The following is a 23,735-nucleotide window of genomic DNA, read 5'->3' on the forward strand; positions in this document are numbered from 1 at the left end:
TTGATGCTGGAATAGAACATTCTTGACCAGAATGTTCATGACCAAAGCCACCAAAAAACCCTCCGAAGGATTTGTTATCCATAACAATCTAGTAGCGGCTGGTAGCCCCACTTCTTACCTCAAGAAATGAAGCCAGCAATAACCCTTTTAATTGGCAAGTAGGCAAGATATCTCCAAAACAATAAACCTGCAACAGATGAGTGATAACCAAAATAGAAGACATAAATCAACAAACAACACACTGATCTTTTGCTGTAAACATGGCAAGAAAGATCACATTGGCAACAAGGAAATGATTTCCACTGCATTTTGAAAATCAAATAGAGTTCTGGAAATTGTAACAAGATAATATAGCCAGACCATGAATCCTGTGGATAATTGGGAAACCAACTAATTAGCAAGGGATTGTCCTAATTATATCGAGGGACGGCCACAAGTGATAACTCGTCAAGAATTAGGGGTGGCATAGTGGGCTACAGTGCATTTTTCCTAAATGTGGCGATGGCATAGTGTTGAAGATAGATGAAACGAAATAGTGAGGAAGAACACAAGGACATAGCAAGGTTCAGTCAATCATCAACAAACACAGCCCCAGTGGGCAACATCTTTCCCATTCAACTCGATCACTTGTATACATGAGAAACACCTGTGGTTTGTCTTTTGATAAGTGAGAACATCTGTAGTCCTAGGTTAAGAATACAGTCATATGCCTAATTACTAGAGGGATTGAGCTAAATCAAGGGTTGCATTGTTTGTCAAGTATGATTATCGAAGAAACAATAAACTCAAATAGGATCTTCAATCTTTAACATAACCTATTAACCTTCGAATCTCTCAAACAGGATCTTCAATCTTCAGCATAACCTTCGAATCACATTGAGACCTAACAACAAGGGCGGACACAAAGGGGTGCGGGCTGGTGCCCCGTCCCTTCGCCACTCCCAACATTCTCACTAGTTATGCAATTTTTCAAGTTCGTTTGAAACAATTCCATGGGATTGCCCCCCCTGCAAGTCCCCTGGGAGCAAAAAACCCCCCTAAAACTCCTATATGTGTCCAAAAAAATTTCAAAAATTCCAAGTTATCAACCATTTTCTGCGCCTATAACATTATACGACAGCGACGTATATACATGAAAATCTCGTTTTCCCAAAAGCTAGTTAAGTATCGATGTACAACAGCTATAGAGTCCATTTTTTGTCATCTTTCGAGCTAAGTGTATGTCTTAACATACAAGGAGGAGAGTTCACAATCTGGGCCCACTAGTTTAAAATCCTGCGTCCGCCAGTGTAACAAATTTCGTTCCCTTCCATCTACAACATAAATTCCCATCAACGGATCATTAGAAAATTGGACAATCCAAGACGACACGAATAAATGTCGAAATTCTCTTCGATCTCAACCTCTCACAGACCCCAAAACAACGAACAAAAAAACCGATCAACAGGAACGAGATCACGTTTTTCTTCATGTAAGCTAGAGAAAGCAACATTAATGCGTGTGAATAACTGCGTATATACACAAATTTAAGAATTCAAATCGACCAATGAAAATGGACGTTAGGGTTTTAAATCGATACCTGGAGTTCAATATTCGTTCGATCTGTGCTCTGGAAGAAGTCGAGCGCAAACCCTGGAAAGCTTTTTGGATTTTTCTTTTTCGTTTTTTCTTCCGAGACGGACACTGCTTGTTCCCGCTACTACGGATACGAATTTGAGTTTCCTTTTTGGATTTGGAGTGTATTTTTTAGAGAAAACTAGTGCATGCCCGGATGACACGGCTCGAACGATCAGCGCACATAAATAAATTTTGGACTCACGCGCAATATATTAACCCCAGCCTAACCTTGCCAATTATGTGGAAAACAGTAACTCAAGCATATTCCTTGATTTGTTTAATTTGAACAAACAATTTTTCAATCCATATTTTTTTTTATCAACATTTTTTCAATCTATTGTTGCCCGTGCCTGAAGGCAGAACGCAATACGTTCTCAACAAATGAGCCCGTGTCTGAAAACACTTACTGTATTAAAAAGCATTACTCTAATAAAAGTTTCTTGCACTATCAACAACGAAATTGCATACTCTCAATCAAAAATATTACTTAAGGAATCAAAACTATTTCGAAGCTGCTATTCAAATCACAAATATTCACTAAGTCAATCAAAAGAGTTTTCAATATGACTAAAGACTATTGAATTTAGTACAAAGTGGAGGTCTACCCACCAAAATTAAAAGCCACTATAGTTGATGTAACATTTAACAGCTACCAACAAAAAATATAGAATGGTAGCCAGCAGTGTAAAATGAATTGAAGAAGATAGAATGGGAGTCATTCAAAAGAGGATAACCAACAGTATGACCTCCACCTCCACCACCACATTCCATCTCTGGATACCTGCATATTGAATTTAAACGTAGGTGCAATACGATTAAATAGAATTATTTGACTTTTGTTTAGAAAGAATATGTTCAGAAATAACAAAACACTACTGAGAATACTTCTCGTTCAACTCTGAGGGCTCCCTCAAAAAGCACGATCATAAGGAAAAGAACTAATGGATCAGTAAGTTTTGCTTTGGTACTCCTTTGTACTAAGTTCTAATTAGCTTGACGATTTTGCTAAAAAATACATGAGGTATACCACCGATTCACTATTAAAATAAAAAAACAGAAAAAAAAATAGCACCTCGTAAACATATAATAATCCCTCCCTTCTACTCTAGGAATGAATTGAGATACATACATTTACCTAACAACTTCGAAATTGTGTACTCCTCGAATGTGGATACATGGCCTCGATCTAGACAAAGCACATAAAAAAAAATTAAAAATAAAAATCAGAGGAATACATTAAAGGATGTTATTGGTCTCCATAGATTTTTATACTAACTACATGTAACACTACAAAATGATTTCTAGTGGAATGCAACCAATACACTTGTCAACGATGTTTTGTGATTGAACTTTCATTTTTGTTTCGTTAAAAAAAAATCACTTTTATAGAACACGGTTTCACTTTGCTGGCATGTTAATCATGAATAATACAAACAAAGAAAAATGCCCCAAAACGCAATCACCTGCTCTTTCTCTTAGTTTTAACCATAAAAATAAAGATAACTAAGTAGTAATTTTGTAAAGTTAATAGGAAGAAACTCGAAAACATCCATGATTTTGTGTTAGAATAAAAAATATTAAATTGTTAGAGCTAAAAAAAGAGAGAGAACAATACAAAGTGAAAAAAGAGCGAGGGAGATTGTTACCGTAGAAAGTCGATTCCAGTTGCGGTCTTTGGTCAATTGTTTCAACTCTTAAATCTAAAAACTTGAAATTGGTAGGAGAGATAAACATTAGACGTTGCCAAAGTAACTAAAAAATGCAAATTGCAAAAGATAAAAGGGAGAGACTGTGAGAGGGACTATGGGTGTTCCGATTTCCAAAAAAAGTAACTTTTAGAAAATGAAGGTAATTTCAAGCTCAAAAATCATATATTTACGCAAATAATTTTCCTACCAATATGGATCTTGTTTAATAGTTCTCATTGAAATCTTTTAAACGGTGCGAAAAAAATTAAAAATATATTTTTCATTTTCATTATATTTGAGTTTGAAATTACATTTTTTTGAAAAAGAAGATTTTAAAAGAAAACGGAACGCCTTACTGCAACAATGATTTGTTTTGGGAGAGATGGAGGGTTCAGAATATGGAGATTGGGGATCAATGGAGAGAGAGAGAGAGAGAGAGAGAGAGAGAGAGAGAGATTGATGGCGTGAACTGTGATGAAAATACAAAAGTTTTACCAATTTTGTTCGAAGCCAAAGCAAAAATTGCAACTTTCCTTTTCAAGTATTTGTCTTTTTCTTTTGGAGTGATTTACATTAGGGTTAATATTCTCTCGATCCATCCTGCAAAAGAATTGATTGGTCATCCGTGCATGTGGGAAAAGGGAAAAATATTATTAGCCAACACAAAAAAAGTAAAACATTAAATCAAGGCTTACACTAGAGTTGGAAAATTGATCGGTCTTCCTCTAAATTAATTTTGTACTCGAGCGAAGAAATCTACAGTGGCATATTCACCCAACATGGAAAAAAATTAACATCGTTCTTTAACTAAGCAAAATCCAAACAATTCAAGTAGGGCTTAAAAAAATAACAAATGAAAAAAGACCATTAGAATCTCACTTGTGGTTCCAAAAGAATTATTCGAGGTATGTATTCCTCTCACGTTTTAAACGTGAGTTGAGTAGTTTAAAGAGTTTGGAATGATTTTGAAAAGATAGGGTTTGAAAAGATTTACAGATTTCAAAATTCTAAAAGATTGATAGATTACCAATAGGAGTAACTTCTTTTGTGAGATAAGAAACCATGTAATTATCGTGTACTTTTGTAAAAGGAAACCATGCAATTATCGTGTAATTTTGTAAAAGGAAATCATGTAGTAATTGTCTTTGTTATTCATTTGAATTTTACCTAATAATTTACTCGTTATTACCATAAATATCAAATTAGATTTTGTTCTTTTTCAAAAAAACAAATTTGGTTTTCCTTCATCCCCACCATTCACCCTTCAATCAATAGGATCAACATAGATGTTTTTTCTTATCGGCAATCAAAAGTTACAATGCTTATCTATGTTAATTTGTCTTTTCCTTTTAGATCCATCAATAATGCGTCAATAATTAAGGAAGAAAATTGAGTTTGAGATGAATTAGTTGGATATGTTATGCAAAGAAATCTTCAGTCATTGCATTTCCTTTTTGGACAGATTAATCACGTTTCATTAGTTGGACGAATGAATTACGTTTCCTTTTCGAAATCTTCAGTCATTGCATCAAAACTGCATAATAATTTTAACAAGAGATATGCTATATACATTACCATCCATCCACTACACCATTCACTACATTTTTTATGAGGTTCATCCCGGCTCCCAAAAAAATACAGAAAAATATCCATAAATTTTAGAATAATATTTTATGGGGCTCTGTAAAAAATTAGCTTCAAAGAATATCGGTAAGTATTATTTCTTGATTTGTAGGGACGAAATTGTTTAACTGCATAGTTTCGCCCCTACGAATCAAGAAATAATACTTACCGATATTTGTTGGAGCTGATTTTTTACAGGACCCTATAATATATTATTTTAAAATTTATGAATATTTTTCTGTATTTTTTTGGGACCCAAAATGAGCCGTATAAAACATGTAGTGGATGGTGTAGTGGTTGGATGTGGTGTAACTAGACTTATTGTTTTAACAAATAGTATCTTCTAATCCAGCCATATCATCCCTTCTCTCTTTTTTCCAAACGATAACAGACGATATTATAACTCCAACCAAACATTACATCAAGATGAAAACTCGTCCTTAGACAAAGGACCAAGTAACCAAGACGGAGGAGATTCATCTCACAGATTATGCCCCAAACCAACTAATCCTTTTCCTACGGAAACAAGAAACAACCTAAAACAACCCAACTGGGAGAAACCCAATCAAGAGAAAAGCTCACGGCAAGAAACCGGAGAGAAAACCTCCACAAAAGGAAGAAGAATAAGCAAAAGATTGCAAATCAAAAAGACAATGAAAAACCTCGCCATCATCATCCACCAACCTAGATCTCCAACTCCGGCGACCCAAACATGCACAAAATGCTCCGCACCCACAACCGTACATCTAAACCCACCACCAGATGAGTCATTGGCGAACGGCGAATATGAAGGAGGTCCAACGGTAGAGGAACCGGGAAGGCTAAGGCGTAGGGAGGCGTGAGGGGAGGATGAGGGTGGAAAGTGATGAAAGGAGGGGAAAAGAGATTTCGATTAGAGACCGACAAAGAGAAAAACTCCATAGGGGAGATCGCCCCCCGCCCATTTTAAGGTGAAAATCCTAGGAGGAGGGAGGGAAATGAAGAAATAAAGAGGTGTGACGGCTAGGGTTAGAGAGAGAGAGCGCCGATCACAAACCAAAACCCACACATATAATTTGATTACTTAGAGCATTCGCAATGTAATAATCAAAAGTGAATAATCAAAATTTGTCATGTCAACTTTTGATTATTCATTGAGAGGGTTGCTAAAGTTAACAATGTGAAGTCCCACATTGTTACTTTTGATTATTCAAATGCCCAAATTTGATTATTGATTAGGAGGTTGCTAATTTTGATTATTACAATGTGAGCATTTTTTTAAACACATATTATTAACTTTAATAATTTTTTGATTTTGATTATTACATTGTGGACGCTCTTAGTGGTGCCTTGGCTAAGTTGGCTAAGAGCAGTTCATGACGTAAAGAAAAAGCATGCGTGTGCACTGAAACCAGCCAAAACGTTGATTGCAAATGAAGAAGATTGGAGCCATTACACCAACTTCTGGGGAAGGTATAATCATGACTTTTATGATGATCAGCCAATTATTACTACGAGAAGAAACCTGCTTCTTCAAGCGGCGGAGAACAGCATTCTAGAGTTGGTGAAAGAAATCCTCAGGAAATTCCCCGAGGCTGCGTATTGCTTCGATTGCAACGGGAAGAACATATTTCACATAGCAGTGGAGAATAAAGATTGCACCATGTACAGCTTCTTGAAGAAGAACGTTGCTAGAAAGGATTGGATGATGGCAGCTCTTGCTCATGATCAAAACTCCATTTTGCACTTTGCAGCCAAAGACAATGCTCATCTTGGAGTTCTCTTTGGAAGCTTGAACCAGATGGCATGGAATGTATACTGGTTTAAGGTATGAGCCCTTGTACTAATTTCTTCACTACTCACACTACATTCTAAATTACATAGAACCCGAACCCCGAAATTTTTCGTACCGAATGTTGTGACAAAATAAACATATATGTACGATGTTTTGTAGCACACAACATTCTGTTTTTACTTTTGTTGAATTCCGCCGTGGGTTTGGAATTCTTGCTACGGGGCAGTACGCAAGAGTTACCACTGCGTAACTTTAAGGGTATATAGGTCGAGAAGCAAAAAAGAAAAGACCAAAGCACTAGATCGATATTGATACATGAAGCGACGTGAAAAGCCAATGATATCACATTTACGATATGAATTTGGCTTGTGTGCGGTCCAATTTTGGACTGTATTGGACTGCAGAAGTGCGGTCCAAGTGATCGCAGTCGTTTGATGAAGTTTTTAAGGGTCCAGATTTATTTTTAATTTATGATCGGAAGTAAACGATTATAACCGGTAACAAATTCAACAAATCTGAACCATTAATTTTCAATATGAACAGTTCAGATTGAACCGCATGGCCTTCTCTATAGTTGACTGCAGAAAAGCCGGGTTCTTACTATATCTTCACTCTCCTCATATATACCTTCTAGGCACCTTTTGAGTTTTGAAGTCTTCAATAGAGTAATCAATGATATTACATTCACCTTTGATTCACAAGGCCATTCTAGTTTTCACCAAATCAATAACCTCCTCCATTTTCCCACACTTTGTTGTTAAACTTTACCACTTCATTTCTACCTAGCCAAATGGTCCACAAAGTTGCAGAGAAGCATGCTTGCCAGCATAATTTTTCCAGATTCTTGAATTTGTAAAAATCCCGGTATTGTAGAAAAACTTGAAGAGTTGGAGGGCATAACCAAGTCGTCCCCCATGCACCAATGCAGGCCATATTTTCCAAGAGATATTGCTAAGTAAGAGAAGGTGGACCGGGAGAAATTTTTCAATGCCGGGTGGATATCAAGTGATGCCCGTTCGGCACATTCGAGCCGTCCGATGCGATTTTGGATGGCTCAGATTTGGAGAGAGAAAAATGAGAGAGAAAGAGGAGGGGTGAGAGGAGAGAGAAGGTTTCAATCTAAACCATTCAAAAGTGTATCGGACGGCTCGGGAGTGCCGAGCAGACACCACATGAAATATATCCGATCGGCAGGGCCGGCTTTGAGATTTTGGGGGCTTAAGACGGACGTAGAAATGAGGCCCCTTAATAAAAATTATGACAATAAAATAACAAGTAGTTAAATGATTTTTTCAAAGCCAAATGCATGTATTCGACAAGGAAAAAATCCATACAAATACTAATTTTTGATCCTGTTTTCTCTTCTTTGATCTCTAATTCATCTTCTTCCATTTTATTGTGTGTTCAGGAGATTAGAGCTGTTAAGGGTAGAATATGCATAAAACTTACTTCCTCCGTCCCAAATTATTTGTCCGGTCCGCAAAACGGGAACTAAAAAATAATGCATTTCTCTCAAAAAAAATTCAAATTTTTTTCATGAATTAAAAGAACTCATCGATATCTTGTAAATTGTTAAAATAACTTTTAATTTTTCTTGCAAAAATTGTATTATTTTTACGTCCTTGTTTTGCGGACCGGACAAACATTATAGGACGGAAGGAGTATATAGGAATCCATCACATGGGATCATTTTCCAAGGGGCTCTACATGAAGACAGCCGCCCGTAATCTGCGTTTACTTTCCTTTTTTGTTTCCTTTGATTGAGCAAGTTGGGCCCAACCATTAGGCATGTGTCTCTTAAGTGTAAAATAAGTGGTTTGGGTATTAAAATGGGCCTCTAGTGTTGCTCTATCCAAAAAAATTGGACATATATAATGGATACCCAAAATAATAGGAGGCCCAAATTTTTACACATTATTGGGAGCTTAAGGCACCGGCCTCTTAGACCTTAGCCCGGAGCCGGCCCTGCGGCTCGGCACTGAAAAATTTCTCGTGGACCAGGGATTCCCTCTCAACATTGCAGTAGGGGCAGAGGTCTAGATCAGCAGCAACAATTCCTCTACTAACTAGATCAGCAATGCATGCATTGATGCATACCATATTTTCCTTTTTATTTTATTTTTTTGCGTTGTTCAATTCTACTGTATTTATTGATACGAACAGTCATAAACCGCTTTGCCTCGGTTGTTTGTAGGTTCCTCCGGCACATTATTGGATAATATAGTAATAATTTTTCTCTTCCAAATTGCCTGTCCATCTTTCCATTTTGAAATTGTTACTTTAAAAAGTAAAAAAAAAAAGTATTTTAGACTATGCTTTCGTAACAACTGTGATTGTAAATCATATATACAGTGGCAATGTTAGAAAATCAATGCCTTTGAAAGTGACTTATAAAACATTGCTCCTTCGAAAATGGGGAGTGTAGTATACTACATTCACGTCTTCTTAAAAAGTTAGAATTCTTAAAAGGAACGAACAATTGATACATAAACGAGATAGTAAGCCTTTGCGATATTTTACTGTATATTTATTAGATTGTTAACCATCAACTCATCTAAAAGTTTAAGTATTTATATTCTCAACACACCCCATCTTGTATAACTAGACTCTCCTCCATAAGTAGGCTAAACACGTGTAAATTTTTTTTTTTTTGGAACATCGAACAAGAAATTTATTAAAGAAGAGGAAAGGAGAGTACAAATAAAGGCTAAGGGAAAGCATCACAACGCTAAGATAACATCCCAACTATGTTGACACCTTATCCCGCAACAATCATTTGCACCTCAGCCCACAAGTTGAAAAAGGGGAATAGCGATCCTAAACACGTGTAAATTTTAATCATTAAGTAGGCAGTGAGTTTCAAACCCAGGATCTATTGTCTGCTCTGATACCATATTAGATTGTTAACGACCAACTCATTTAAAAGTTTAAGCTGTCAGAGGGAGGAGTAATTTTATTATTTATATTCTCAACAATATTCATGCAGCTTGTATGTTTTGATTCTCCTCCTCATCTCCTGTGGTACCCAAACTCCGGCGGGAAGATGGCTACCGAGCTATTCGAAGATACCCACTCCAGCCTACAAAAAGATGCCGCGAAAGCCCTGAAATCAATGAACGACGGCATGTTTGTCGTCTCTGCCCTCTTTGGCACCGTCAACTACGCCGCAGTTTTCACTCTCCCCGGTGGCTTCGACACCAACAGAGACAGCCCGTGGGGTTCCGGCCTCCCGGTCCTGTATCGTACGGACAAAGAGCGAGAACTGCTGCTTTTCTTGTTTTACACTGGCGCTGCCCTGCTTGCCGCCTTATTATCGCTGGTGGAGATGGTCGCGATCCAGCTGTCCAAGTTCACCAGCAGCGACTTCTTCATGGCATTGCCCTTCAGGTACATCGCCGCTTATTCCATTTTGGGTTTGTTCGATCAGTTGGTTAGCCACTGGTTAGCCCATGTGCTTTCAGGGTCTTGTATTCTCTGCTTTCTTGGCATATTCTTGCTAGATATTTCCATTTATTTCCATCTACTCATACATTGTCTTTACTGATATTAAAAAAAAAAAAGGTACACCGCCGCTATAACAACGTTGTACGTCGCTGTCCTCTCCACGATCGTGGCGGGCTCCGAAGCCTACGACATCATCGACGTCGACGCACACATCCCCAATTTTTACTTCGTGGTGCCAGCCATCGTATCGGTAACCATTGTTTACGTAGACGTCGTGTATCTGCCTCTGTGTGGCCTGTGTCTTGCGCTTCGTTGCGCATTTACGTACCGAGGCCACGTGTTTGAGGCTTCAGCGATCTTTAAGCGTAGTTTTGAGGAAGCTGTACGAGACGCCAATCCAAAAAAGCAAGAAAAAGAAAAAGTTGTACAAGACTAGGTCGTAAGGCTGCGATCAGCTAATTCATACTGTTAAATTTGTTCAAATCTCTCATGGCACGAGATTATATCACACAATCCTATCTGTGTGTGTGTGGGGCATATGGAGTGCTTTGATGGATGTTTGTCTGTTTGTAATCGATTTCCATGTTAGTTGTGTTGGAAAATAAACTTGTGTTATTCAATAAATTCAGGGAGTTATATTTCCCTCGTGTCATTTCATGTTTTGCTGGTGGGAGTTATACGGGAGTTGTAAAAATAATGGAGTTAGGATTGTGAAACGTCCCTATTAAGAGTGTGGCACGTGGGTTATTTTGTGTTTACTATATATAACTTTGCATGTAATCTTGTTGTCAAGTATGAGTGAATAAAGTATTCCAAGTGTTCTTCCGTATTATCTTCTTCATATTATGAGTTTGTGTGTGCGCGCGCGCTCTTGCCTCCAACAAGTTGATGTCGTGCCAACAATCTTCTTCTTCTTCTTTCTCGATCTTCTATGTAGGGCAAAGTTCACTTATATATACCCGTGTTTTGGCCCATGTGTAATTAGACTCCCTCTGGTTCACTTTGTTTTTATCCGCACCCTCTGTGGTTTGTAAGAAATTGCAAATACACCCAATTAACTGAAAAAATGCTTCCGCTGTTAACAAAAATGATTAAAGGTCCAATACGACCTCATTTTATTCTTTGATTATATTATTCTTCCCAAAATCTAAACAATCCATCCTTTCTACAAAAAAAAAATTAAAATGGATCTAAACCGTTCATATTGTAGAGCTTAATGAGTACGGAGGTGCTAGGCTGATTGGACCTGGGAGTATTAACAGGAAGTTGGGCTCCTTTCTTGGTGGGCCTAATTCTTTTAGTCAGGGTAATATAGTGGTGGGTGATGTGGCAGGGCACTCTGAAATGCAAAGTGAGGCGAGGGCTCAATATGGGGTTGGTGGGAGGGCTGCCGATCTTGATCTTCAGGCGAACCTTGTGAGATGTTCCCAACTGCCTAGCCTCAATTTGGTGGTGGACCTCCAAGACGCTGGATGTAGGCGTAGGAGACGAAGGCAACTTTCGAACTTGGCGAGCATCAGTGAGTCAATCGAGCTCAACCCAGAAATGTTGGCCAACAACTGTTCATCAGTCTCGGAGGATTCTCTCCCGACTAATCCCGAAGTCGTCCGAGAGGCTCTTGCAACAATGGTTGTTGGAGGTGAGTTAGGTATTAATTTCCGCCCTAATGATGATTTAATCCTTCGTAAGATGATTGAATTGGAATCTCAGGAATCCTCTCTTGTTCGTGAGAGAGTACCTGGAGGGTAGATTTGTTCTATCTTTTTTGTGGAGTTGTTGTTGTTGGGTGGATTGTTATTTATGCAGATAATTTCTTGGAATATTAGAGGATTAGGGAGTTCGGTAAAGAAAAGTTTTTTGTTCAAGCTGATAAAAAAAAGGAAGCCCGATATGGTGTTTATTCAAGAAACGAAGTTGGAGAGCTTTAATGTTTTGGCGGTCCAGAGATTGTGGGGGGATGGGGACTTTGAATTTGCATGTTCTGGTGCTTCAGGGGCTTCTGGGGGATTATTAGTGATTTGGAGAAAAGTTTTTTTCAAAGCTGATAGCATTCTTTGCCACAGATCATTTATCCTGTTGCATGGCGTAATTAATAATGATTTTCCTTGCTCTGTGGTAAATATTTATGCCCCTAATGATGTGGTGGCAAGGAGAGGGGTGTGGGAGGAATTGCTTGTGTTGAAGGCTAACTCGACAGTTCCTTGGTGTATTGGTGGTGATTTTAATGAAATTAAAACGGTTAGTGAGAGGGTAGGTTGCCAGAGGATGGAGAGGGGGATGAAGGATTTTCTTGATTTTGGTAACAGTATGGAACTTCTTGATCTCCCTCTGCTGGGAAGGAGATTTACTTGGACTAATTTCCAAGATCGAGCGGTCCATAATCGTTTGGACAGATTCTTAATTTCCCATCAGTGGCTTGAGAAATTTAGAGTGCTTCAGTGGGGGCTTCACAGACCTATATCTGACCATTGTCCGATTGTGCTCCATGATGATGGCCGGGATTGGGGTCCTAAACCTTTTAGGTTTATGGATATTTGGTTGTCGAATCCGAGGTGTATGACAATTGCAAAGGAAACGTGGGAGAACACCCTGGTAAGTGGATGGGCCGGATTCAAAATCTTGCAAAAATTGAGGGCTGTTAAGGATAAACTCAAGGTGTGGAATAAAGAGGAATTTGGCGATGTTAACTCAGCTCTGCAAGTAGTGGAAGCTGAAACCCACCATTTCGATTTGTTAGCGGAGGAGAGACAGCTAAATATGGAGGAAAGAGCTCTGCGTTGCAGGGCTAACTCGGAGTTTTGGAGACTTACTCGCTTAACTGAGTCGTTATGGAGGCAAAAGTCTAGAATCAATTGGTTGAAATTGGGAGACAAAAATACAAGGTATTTTCAAGCTATTGCCAATAGTAGGTTCCGAAGAAACATGATGGGTTCAATTACGGCTAATGGTAGATTGGTAGAAAATCCGAAGGAGATAAAGGAAGCAGCTGTCGAGCATTTTAGCACTAATTTTAAAGAGGTTAGAGCTGTCCGTCCAGTGCTAGGGGGAGTTTTTTTTAGGAGACTTTCAGCTGAAATTTCAGTCCGACTTGAAAGGATGTTTGAAGAGGAGGAGGTTCTTGCTGCTCAAAAGAAATGTAGCAACCTTAAGGCTCCGGGTCCGGATGGATTTAATTTCTCCTTTGTGAAGCAAGGTTGGGGATTTATGAAGGATTTGATTATGCAGTTCTTCTCTGATTTTCATTCTAATGGTAGACTCACAAAAGGTATAAACTCAACTTTTGTTGCTTTGATTCCTAAGGTGGATTGTCCTTTATCTTTTAAAGAATATAGGCCCATTAGTATGATGGGATGGGTGTATAAGGTGTTATCCAAAGTGCTAGCTAATAGAATCAAAGCCTACTTACCTTTAATAATCGGAGAATCTCAAGCTGCTTTTATAGGAGGAAAACAAATTTTGGATGGAGTTCTTATTGCAAATGAGGTTATTCACAGTTGGAAAAACTGTGCGCAAGGGGGGCTAATTTTGAAAATTGACTTTGAACGGGCATACGATTGTGTCAATTGGGGTTTTCTGCTAGATCTTTCAACTAAAATGGGCTTTGGAGTGAAATGGTGTGGGTGGATTAAGGAATGTGTCTCAACGGTATCTATGTCTGTATTGGTAAATGGCTCTGCTTCAAAGGAATTTAAGATCAAGAGAGGTATTAGACAAGGGGATCCGTTATCCCCCTTCCTATTTAATATTGTGGTAGAGGGGCTTAACATTCTATTGGAGAGAGCGAAGGAACGGAACATTATTAAAGGAACAAGAATAGGGGTTAATGGGGTTACGGTGACGCATCTTCAATTTGCGGATGATACAATTCTTTTTTGCAACAATGACTTGGAGGAGCTTTCTAATATTAAAAGAATCCTTAGATGCTTTCAGCTCATGTCAGGTCTAAAGATTAACTTCTCCAAAAGTTCTTTATGTGGCGTTAAAGTTCCTCAACAGGATGTGCTTTCCCTAGCTCAAGTGATGGGTTGTAAAGTCGATCACCTTCCAATCAAATAATTGGGCAGTTGTAACGCCCCGAATTTTGGGTACGTTAAAAAGACATTTTATTCATAAAATCAAATGGAGTCTGGGCGTTAAATAAGTAATTTTATTGAAAATAAACTGAGTCAAGCTCTTTATTACAACAGAAACTTAAAATGAGTACTTTTATTACAAACGGAAGGGAACTAAGGTTCCTAACTACAGCTCCGCCTGCTCCTCCATCTGAGCCAGCTCTTCAGCTCCAAATGCCTCCAAGGTGTAAAGTTCACCCTGTTCATCTACAAAGTCTGACACATTATACCAGCGTCGCCACCGATATAATATGTCAGGGTCACCGAAAAGGCAACACCGTGAGCTATGAAAGCTCAATAGAAAAATCCTATACCCGCTAACCCATAACTAACAAACAACAGGTTATAACGTCACATCGATTTTCACATGATATGTGTATACACAGCTACAAAAGATAACATTAATAACACATCCGCAATTGCTATATAACTATCGTTGGTGTCCAAGATTCTCCGAGTTTCTCCTACGCAACTCATCGTAGACCGTGTCAACATTTTCACATACCAATTCATCTTTTCAAAAACCATTTGTTTAACTCACACAATTTGCATTGGCTCCGTACCGCGGATAACCAAGCTACACACCCAACCTCGGTTCCGCCGCGCCGGTCTCCCGAGTATCCTCACAATGGTTCCGCCGCGCCGGGTTCCCATTGGCACACAAAACTTGCATTGGCTCCTCTCCGCGGATAACCAAGCCATATTACCAATGAGGCTACCACGTCCGGCCGCATTGGCAATCTTCACAATGGGCTACCAAGTCCGGCCACATTGTGGTTTTCACAATCCACGCAATGGGCTACCAAGTCCGGCCACATTACGAGTTTTCATACACACAACGGGCTACCAAGTCCGGCCACGTTGCGGTTTTCACAATCCACACGATGGGCTACCACGTCCGGCCACATCGTGGGTACACAATGGGCTACCAAGTCCGGCCACATTGCGGTTTCAAAACACATCTCATCATTATCCACACCCTAGGTGTCATGTTTCTACTTTCTTGATTTTCGTGTCTCATTTCTCATGCATAGACTCCGCGGTGAGACTTTTCACATACGATATCATTCATTATACTATTCAATCTAACAAGATCATCCATTTTAAAACTACTCGACATGCTTGAATCACTTAATAACAAACATCATGCATTTCATATACTTTCAACAAAAGATAACATTATCTACTTTAAATAACATGATTAAAGTTTCTTCCTAACGAACTTATAATTGGGTACAAGACTATATTTGGGAAAATAGGTAAAGATAACTACTTGGGATGGAAGATAAGGATATCCTACCGTGCTTCTTGGCGGTAGTAGTCGGCTAAGAAGATTTGGTCGTCGGTTTTGGATTTCGGCGGCGTAACGGCGTCGGTTTTGCTTCGAAAGGAAAAGAGTTGTACTTTCTTTTCCTAGAAACAACTTTCTAACTAACTAAGCTACTTTAAAATATCTAACGGTGGTTTTGGGAGGTGGTTTGGTGGTTTCTCTCAAGAACACTCAAGAACACTAGAAAACTAGAACTTTGAAAGCAAGAACTTTTGGAATTTCTAGAGAGAAGTTGGAGCAATGGTTGAAGGTGTGAGTTTAAGCTTGGAGTGAGCTTCTATTTATAGGCAAGGGCTTCTCCTCTCCCTCTCTCAACCGAATCTCTCTCTCTCTCTCTACATCTTTGATTTCTTTCACTTGTCATACTTGATAGAAAGCTTGATGGGTGAAGTTAAGGCTTGGTTGGAAGATCAATGGCTAAATGGTAGGCTTGCATGGCTATGTTAGTCCTTGGATGGGATTCTTGGAAGATATGTTGCAATGGAGGAGACATGGGTACAAGATTCTTGGTTTAAACAAATGAAATTGGTACAAAGGAGGACAATGGAGGAAGATATGGAAGATATACATCTTCAATCTTTGAAAAGATGAAGAATCACCAAGTACAAGTCCCATCTTTCTTCTCCTTCCTTCTTCTTTCCTTCTCTCTCTCTCCCTCTCCCTCTGTCTCTCTCTCGGCCTCTCTCCTCTCTCTCCCTCACGGCTCTCTCCTCTCCTCTCTCCTCTCTCTCTCTCTCTCCCATGTACTAGCTATATATGTATATATATGTATGTACTAACATGTAAGAATACATTTAAACAATAGGTACTTTTGGTACTAAGGGCAATTTAGTCTTAGAGGGTCAAAATTTCCCCAATAAACAATTATAAAGTACGAGTACTTTAATTAATAAAATAATATACTTTTGTACTCCCGGGAATCTTAACAAAATATTAGTTTAATGGGTTAAGTACTTTGGTTGAAAGATGAGCTTATTACCCAATGGTTAATAGAATCCCTAACGGTTATTATCCAAGGGATAATAAGGTACGGGTACTTTAAATACTAAACTAAGTTTTTGGAAAAGACTACATGTCCTTTTTGAAAATACACATGTGATATATATATATGTACTTACCAAATAAAATAAAGGAAAGGCTTTTGTCCAATGGGTAAAGATTACCCTAATGGTTAATAGAATCCCTAACGGTTATTGTCCAATGGTCCATAGCTACAAGGGTACTTTTATTGGTAAAATAATTGAAAAGTACTTTTTAAAGTAATTATAAAAGTCTACTTCCAAAAGATTATAGTACTTGGTTTAAATCTTTCAAAATTCTTTTAATATAAAGAATTGGATTTCTATTATCCAATGGATAATAGTTCCCCTAACATTTATCGTCCAAAGGATAAAGAATAAAATCAAAACAATAAAAGAAAATAATTAAACAATTCTAGTCTAGGGTTTGAAAAGGTTCAAAAGGTTCAAGATGGGCAAAACGTTCCATCTACGGTTAGGAAAAATGACTAGGTGACTTTCTAGTTTGGTTACTCCATCGAGCCGGTTAGAAGCTAACTAGGCTTGCTAAGTAGGGCATATAAGTCAAGAAACGATCCTTGAGGGTCCAAAGTGCAATTAGGGTTTCTAGTCGAGAGTTAACTAACGACCAAAATCTAATTTACGACGAAAATAAACAAGAAGTCATATAGCCATTCAAGAGAAAATAAGTAATTCAAATAAAATTCAAATTTTTAACGAAATTTTTATTGACCAAAATTGAGGGGCGTTACAGCTTGCCTTTGGGTGCTAGTCCTAAAAGGGTCAAGACGTGGGATCCTGTGGTTGAAAAGATGGAACGTCGTTTAAGTGTATGGCGTGGAAGATACAATTCTATTGGGGGTAAACTCACCTTGATCAATTCATCTCTTGTCAATCAACCTATTTACTTTATGTCTATCTTTAAAATGCTAGTGGCAGTAGCAAAATCGTTGGAGAAAATTCAACGGAAATGGGAGGTGATTTGCAAGAAAAAGGAGAATGGGGGTCTAGGAGTGAAGAAATTGTTGGTGCAAAATTTGTCCCTTCTAGCCAAGTGGTGGTGGAGGTTCAATAAAGAGTCTAATTCGTTGTGGGTGAGGGTGATCAGAGGGAAGTACAATTTGGAGCAGGGTTGTTGGTTTCCTAGTATGCCAATCTCTGGTAGGGCCTCAAATTTTTGGCGGAATATATGTGCAATTGGGGAAGTATCCTCGTGTATCGGAAGTATCATCCAGGAGGGTTTTCGAATCCAAATTCGTTCCGGTTTGGAGATTTCTTTCTGGAACCATGTATGGTTGGGGGACACAACTCTTAGGGAGGAGTATCCCCGTCTATATCTAATTTCTACTCAAAAAGAAGCAGTTGTCAGTGCAATTTCGGGTGGTATTGGAATGGATAGATGGAATCTGTTTTTTAGTAGAGATTTACGCGATTGGGAATCTTTTCAAGTGGAGGAATTAAAGCAGAAGTTACAACCAATTTTTCTGGACTCATCTTGTCGTGATCTCTTGAATTGGAGATGGACCTCGGATAATCGGTTCTCGGTGAAATCAGTGTACAATCAGTGGGAAAGCAATGAGCACTCAAGAAATCCGGTGTTGGGTGCTCTGTGGAAGAACCTTAGCCCTCCTAAGGTGGAAATCTTTGCTTGGATGGCTTTGCAATCCAAGGTGGCTACGCGTTCTGTGCTTTTGGGTAGAAATTTGATTCCAGAGGGCCAATCTACTCTGTGCCCTTTTTGTTCGCTGCACTTGGAAACTCCGCAACACCTATTTTTGCACTGTCACTTTTCGTGGGTTGTTTGGTCACAAATTCTAGACTGGTGGCATTTGAGATGGGTGTGTCCTGCATCTCTGGAAGCTCATTTCGGGTGGTGGATGGAAAGTAGATTTAGAAATTTGGAGAAAAATTTGTGGGAAGTTACTTTCTTTGCGACTTTGTGGTCTTTGTGGTTGACGAGAAATGATTATGTTTTTAACAACGCCACATCGGGAGCTAGGGTTGTGGGCGAGCAGATTAAAGCTAGAGTTGCTATGTGGATAAAGGCAAAGTTCAACATTAAGGTGTACACGGTCGAGGATTTTAAGGTTTTTTTGGATGGAATTAGAATGTTGAAACTGTAAAGATTGTTTGCAGTGGTGTATGAGGTGTTTGTTTTTTCCTCCAATTTTCTGTTGGAAGTCATTGTAAGGGGCGTGGTTTTTTTGTTTTGTTTTTCTACTTTGGCTGATTGTTTGTGTAAGTTTGTTTAGCTTTCGTCACTCGAGCCCCCTCGATGTACCCTTTCGAGTTTATATATATGTTTCGTTTTGCCGAGCAAAAAAAAAAAATGAGTACTACATTCAAACCAGAATTCAAGTCGATCGAAAAATAGAAATTTCATGGTCGAATAGAATTGATTATGAAGTAAATTTTCAAATTTAACTTTACCTTGCATTTTAACAAGGATCCGATCACTGAGTAATTGATGTCCAATCGACATGATTTTTTACAAAAATGCTCTACTCTTCGATTTTGTGAACGGAAGTGGGAGCATCTGTAATTTTTTACAAACCACAAGGTGTGCAGATGCAACAAATGAACCATAGGGGTGTAACCACGGAGGTTATAAGCGAACTTTACCCTTTTATGTACTCCTACAATTAATAGTGTAAATTCATACATATCTTCTCCCATATAACAATATAACAATGAGAATATGATAGGTTTGTTTTCTCAAATAAAACAAAAAAAAGAAGAGAATTAGGTGGCCATAACTAGGCGGCGTAAAACCCAACTTTTTCTTTAAAACCAATTGCATCACACCACGTCATCAATCTCATAAATATGGCTTGACGCAATTTGTTTGGAGAAAAAGTGAACATTTACACAGGCAGTTCTTCCTAATATAGGTGTAAAACCCACTTTTCCTCCGAATCAATCAAAACCAGGCGGCCATAACAAGGCGGCCCAGTAAACTTTTGCGAATTAAGTGGGCTAGTTGACATCCCATCAAAACGATTGCACCTTTGTGAACTTTTCGACCCAGTAAAGTTTTGTTTCCCGTGAAGCTCATTGGTCTTGGGCCAATATTCAACAAAGATTATCAAAATTTCAGGAGAAAAATGACGGCCAATGACATATTTTGATAATTAATACTCGTCAAGGACATTTTCAGCATTAATAATTGTTTTTAGCATGTTCTTGGAGGGTATTAATTATCGAAACACGTCATGGGCCGTCATTTTCCCAACTTTCAGAGTAATCTCATTTCTCGTAACACCTAAATAGTGCATTCTTGATGCCATTGAACCAAAGGCCTTTTGACGAAAGTGGGGCTAATTACCTTTACTTTGTTTATGCATAGACCGAGAAAAGAATTTACCCCCAAGAAAAACAGACCAAAAGAATAAATGTCGTCTATATTATATATTATCTACCTAATAAAACACAAAGGTGTGGGCCTCCACACAAGACAAGTTGATCCAAGGGTTAGGATTGATTTGATTTAATGGTGGAGAGGCATTCTTCTCATTTAATTAAAGTGCCCACATCCCCACATTTATTACACCAATGCCATCAGAGAACATGACGTTCCTCCACAATCATCTCTACCGTGCGTTCTTTTAGGCAGATTCTGCTAAGGAATTTTTGGGCTTTTGGATTTTTTTATTTTTTTATTTTTGAATTATTGATTTATCTCGACGAGAGGAATCGAAAAAATATTACAAGATAAAGCTCCAAGTCGGCTTTAACTTGGATATTTTAAAAAAATTTGAGTACAAGTCATAATTTCATACTTTTTTGATTCCACAAAAAACAGACCAAAAGAATAAATGTCGTCTATATTATATATTATCTACCTAATAAAACACAAGGGTGTGGGCCTCCACACAAGACAAGTTGATCCAAAGGTTGGGATTGATTTGATTTAATGGTGGAGAGGCATTCTTCTCATTTAATTAAAGTGCCCACATCCCCACATTTATTACACCAATGCCATCAGAGAACATGACATTCCTCCACAATCATCTCTACCGTGCGTTCTTTTAGGCAAATTCTGCTAAGGAATTTTTGGGCTTTTGGATTTTTTTATTTTTTTATTTTTGAAATATTGATTTATCTCGACGAGAGGAATCGAAAAAATATTACAAGATAAAGCTCAAAGTCGGCTTTAACTTGGATATTTTAAAAAAATTTGAGTACAAGTCATAATTTCATACTTTTTTGATTCCACAAAAGTTAGGCTCAAAAAATTCAAAAATCTAAGCGGAACAGCGCCTCTCTCTCTCTCTCTCTCTCTCTCTCTCTCTCTCTCTCTCATGTGTGTTCGTGTGTGATGTCATTTCTTCTATTTGATTCGTGTATTTTTTTATTTTTTTTTGGGTATTTCGGAAATCTTTTTGAAAGAGTTTTTGATACAGCAATGATTCCCACAGATATTTTTGCACATACATTATTGTGGGGCCCATGTCGGGGTCCCACAAAATTATCCAAACCTCATCTTTTTGAAAATATTTTTTAGAGGGTTTCTGTAAAAAAATCAGCTCTAACAGATATCGATAAGAACTTTTTCAAAAATCGTAGGGCAAAAGTGCCTCCCTTTCTCTCTCTGATGTAATTTCTTCTATTTGATTTGTGTGTATTTTTTTTTTGGATATTTCAGAAATCTTTATGAAAGAGTTTTTGATGCAGAAATGATTCCCACACAAATATTTTTGCACGCATCATGCACATACATTTTTGTGGGGCCCATATCGAGGTCCTACAAAATGATCCGAACTGCTCATTTTAAAATATTTTTTAGAGGGTTTCTGTAAAAAATAAGCTCCAACGGATATCGGTAAGGACTTTCTCAGAAATCATACAAGAACCCTCCAAAAAATATTTTTAAAAAAAATGAGTTGTTCGGATCATTTTGTGGGACTCCGATATAGGCTCCACAAAAATGTATATGCATAATATGTGCAAAAACATCTGCGCAAGTAGCACAGTTGTTTTTGATGCACATGCAAGGGGGGTCTATGAATTAGTGGAGAAGTTGACTTAGTTCTAGCTATAATTGATCAAATTATCTCTCTCAAGTAATTTCTTTCGTGAATCGATTTAGTGTTTGAGCTACTACGGAAATTCAAAAGGTAATTCCAATCGGATGGGTAGTGCCGTAGGCACGGGCAATTCGCTAGTATTAGTATAAAACAGAGCGATTTCTGTTGAAAATGTAGCATATAAATGAGAGCAACTTCTATAATCGTTAGATCATTTCATGTTAAAGTTATAGTTATAGTTATAGTTATCAGATCATTTCTTTTTTAAAAGATACAAAGAATATTCTTCGAATAAATCTATCTCTCTCTATCCTCACTTTTTAAGCAATGTATCTCCATGTAAAATAATGTTGCCTTATATGATCTAGTGGGAAAATATCTCAAAATGGTAACCGACACTTTGTGGAGATTACAACTATTCTGTAGAATAGTCGGATAGTACAAATAATTTATTTTAGTTGAGACTATAATACATTTCGATGTGCCTTTAGGCACGGGTATCCGATCCGCTGGTCTATATTATAAAACATAGCAGTTTCTGTTCAAAACTAAGCATATAAATTAGAGCAACCTCTACAACCATTAGATCACTTCATGCTAAATTTACAATCATCAAATCATTTCTTTTTAAAAAGATATAGAAAATATTCTCCTAATAAATCTATCCCTCTCTATCCGCACATTTTAGGCGATGTATCTCTATGTAAAATAATATTTGCTTATATGATCAAATAGAAAAATATCTCAAAATGCGGTAATTGACACTTTGTGAAGATTACAACGATCTCGTAAAGCAGTCGGATAGCACGAGCTATTTATTTAAGTTGAGGCCATGATACATTCCGACTAGTGCCACCATTAGGGGTGGCAAATTGAACCCAGACCCATTAACAAACCCAGACCCATCAACTAGAAAATAGATCCAACCCAACCCATTTATTAGTTGGGTAAGAATAGGTTCAAACCCAGCTAACCCAGTATTAGTTGGGTCATAATTGGGCATCAATTGGGTCAACTTAAATGACCCAATGGGCAATGAAAGTAACCCACCAAATTTCATCTCTTAATTGGTCTCTTTTCCAAACCCAGACCTATCAATTGGTCTCTTTTCCCTCTCTCTCTCTCCCCCCTGCCCCCTCTCTCTCTCTCTCTCTCTCTCTCTCTCCCCGCGCTGGTCTCTTTTCCCTCTCTCTCTCTCTCCTCCCCCCCCTCTTCTCTCTCTCTCTCTCTCTCTCTCTCTCTCTCTCTCTCTCTCCCCCGCTGGTCCGAATTAAAAATCAATTGTGACCGGTAACAATTATTTTGACCAGTCAAAATTGAAAACACATCTCATCCATTAATTGCGCGAATGGACCCGTGAAATTGTGCTCCGCCGTGAATAAATTTCTCTCATGGTAGTCCCGCAAATGGTTTGGATTAAAAAATTGACTTATTTTTTTGTCCTTATTCAAATATTTTTTTCATTTTTTTTGTTTTTTGTCATCTTTTTGTGACTTATTAATTTGTTTTGATGAGAGGAATCGGAAAAGTAAAAAAATTTAATCGAAACTTAGAGTTTTTTGAATAAAGACAAAAAAAAAATCAATAAGACAAAAAAAATTACTTATTCTCGTCTTTTTGAAAAAATTTATGAGTTTCGATCATAATTTTTTTTTACTTTTCTAATTTTTCGATCATAATTTTTAGTATATATGTAATTGGGTTAATGGGCGGGTCGGGTTTGCTTTAAAATAAATGGGTCGGGTTGGATATGGGTAATTAGACTCATAGTTAATGGGTCTAAATGGGTCAATGACCTATTAAAGACCCAACCCACTAACAACTTACCCAATTTGACCCAAACCCGCCCGTTTGCCACCCCTAGCCACCATAAAACAAAAACTAAAATGGTAATTCACATTGTTCTCCCTTAAAATTTGTGATAAATGCACTACACATTAATTTCGAAGTAAGAGAAACAAGGAAAAAAGGAAAGCAAAACCTGTAAAAGATGAATTCTGACAATTGGCTTCGCCCGGGTTCGAACCGGAGACCTTCAGTGTGTTAGACTGACGTGATAACCAACTACACCACGAAACCATTTGCTTCCCTAACTCGGAAA

At 38.0% G+C, this 23,735-nt stretch overlaps 2 protein-coding genes and 1 non-coding gene across 5 annotated transcripts in view; 2 read left to right on the forward strand and 1 right to left on the reverse strand.

Annotated features, from left to right (window-relative positions):
- The window catches only part of LOC131326361 (putative F-box/kelch-repeat protein At3g17540), a 45,366-nt gene that overhangs the window by 17,801 nt on the left and 3,830 nt on the right, over positions 1 to 23,735 (forward strand). The gene's annotated exons all lie outside the window — the stretch shown is intronic.
- LOC131327884 (uncharacterized) lies at positions 5,582 to 10,890 on the forward strand. Its single transcript, XM_058361008.1, has 4 exons — positions 5,582 to 5,723; positions 6,251 to 6,735; positions 9,689 to 10,089; positions 10,264 to 10,890. The coding sequence occupies exons 1-4, from the start codon at positions 5,582 to 5,584 to the stop codon at positions 10,580 to 10,582; spliced, it is 1,347 nt and encodes a 448-aa protein (XP_058216991.1). The 3' UTR covers positions 10,583 to 10,890.
- Positions 23,640 to 23,713, reverse strand: TRNAV-AAC (transfer RNA valine (anticodon AAC)). The gene has a single exon. It is a non-coding gene; the product is annotated as a tRNA-Val (tRNA).

Source organism: Rhododendron vialii, chromosome 5a (genome assembly GCF_030253575.1).
Source record: "Rhododendron vialii isolate Sample 1 chromosome 5a, ASM3025357v1".
Taxonomy (NCBI): Eukaryota; Viridiplantae; Streptophyta; class Magnoliopsida; order Ericales; family Ericaceae; genus Rhododendron; species Rhododendron vialii.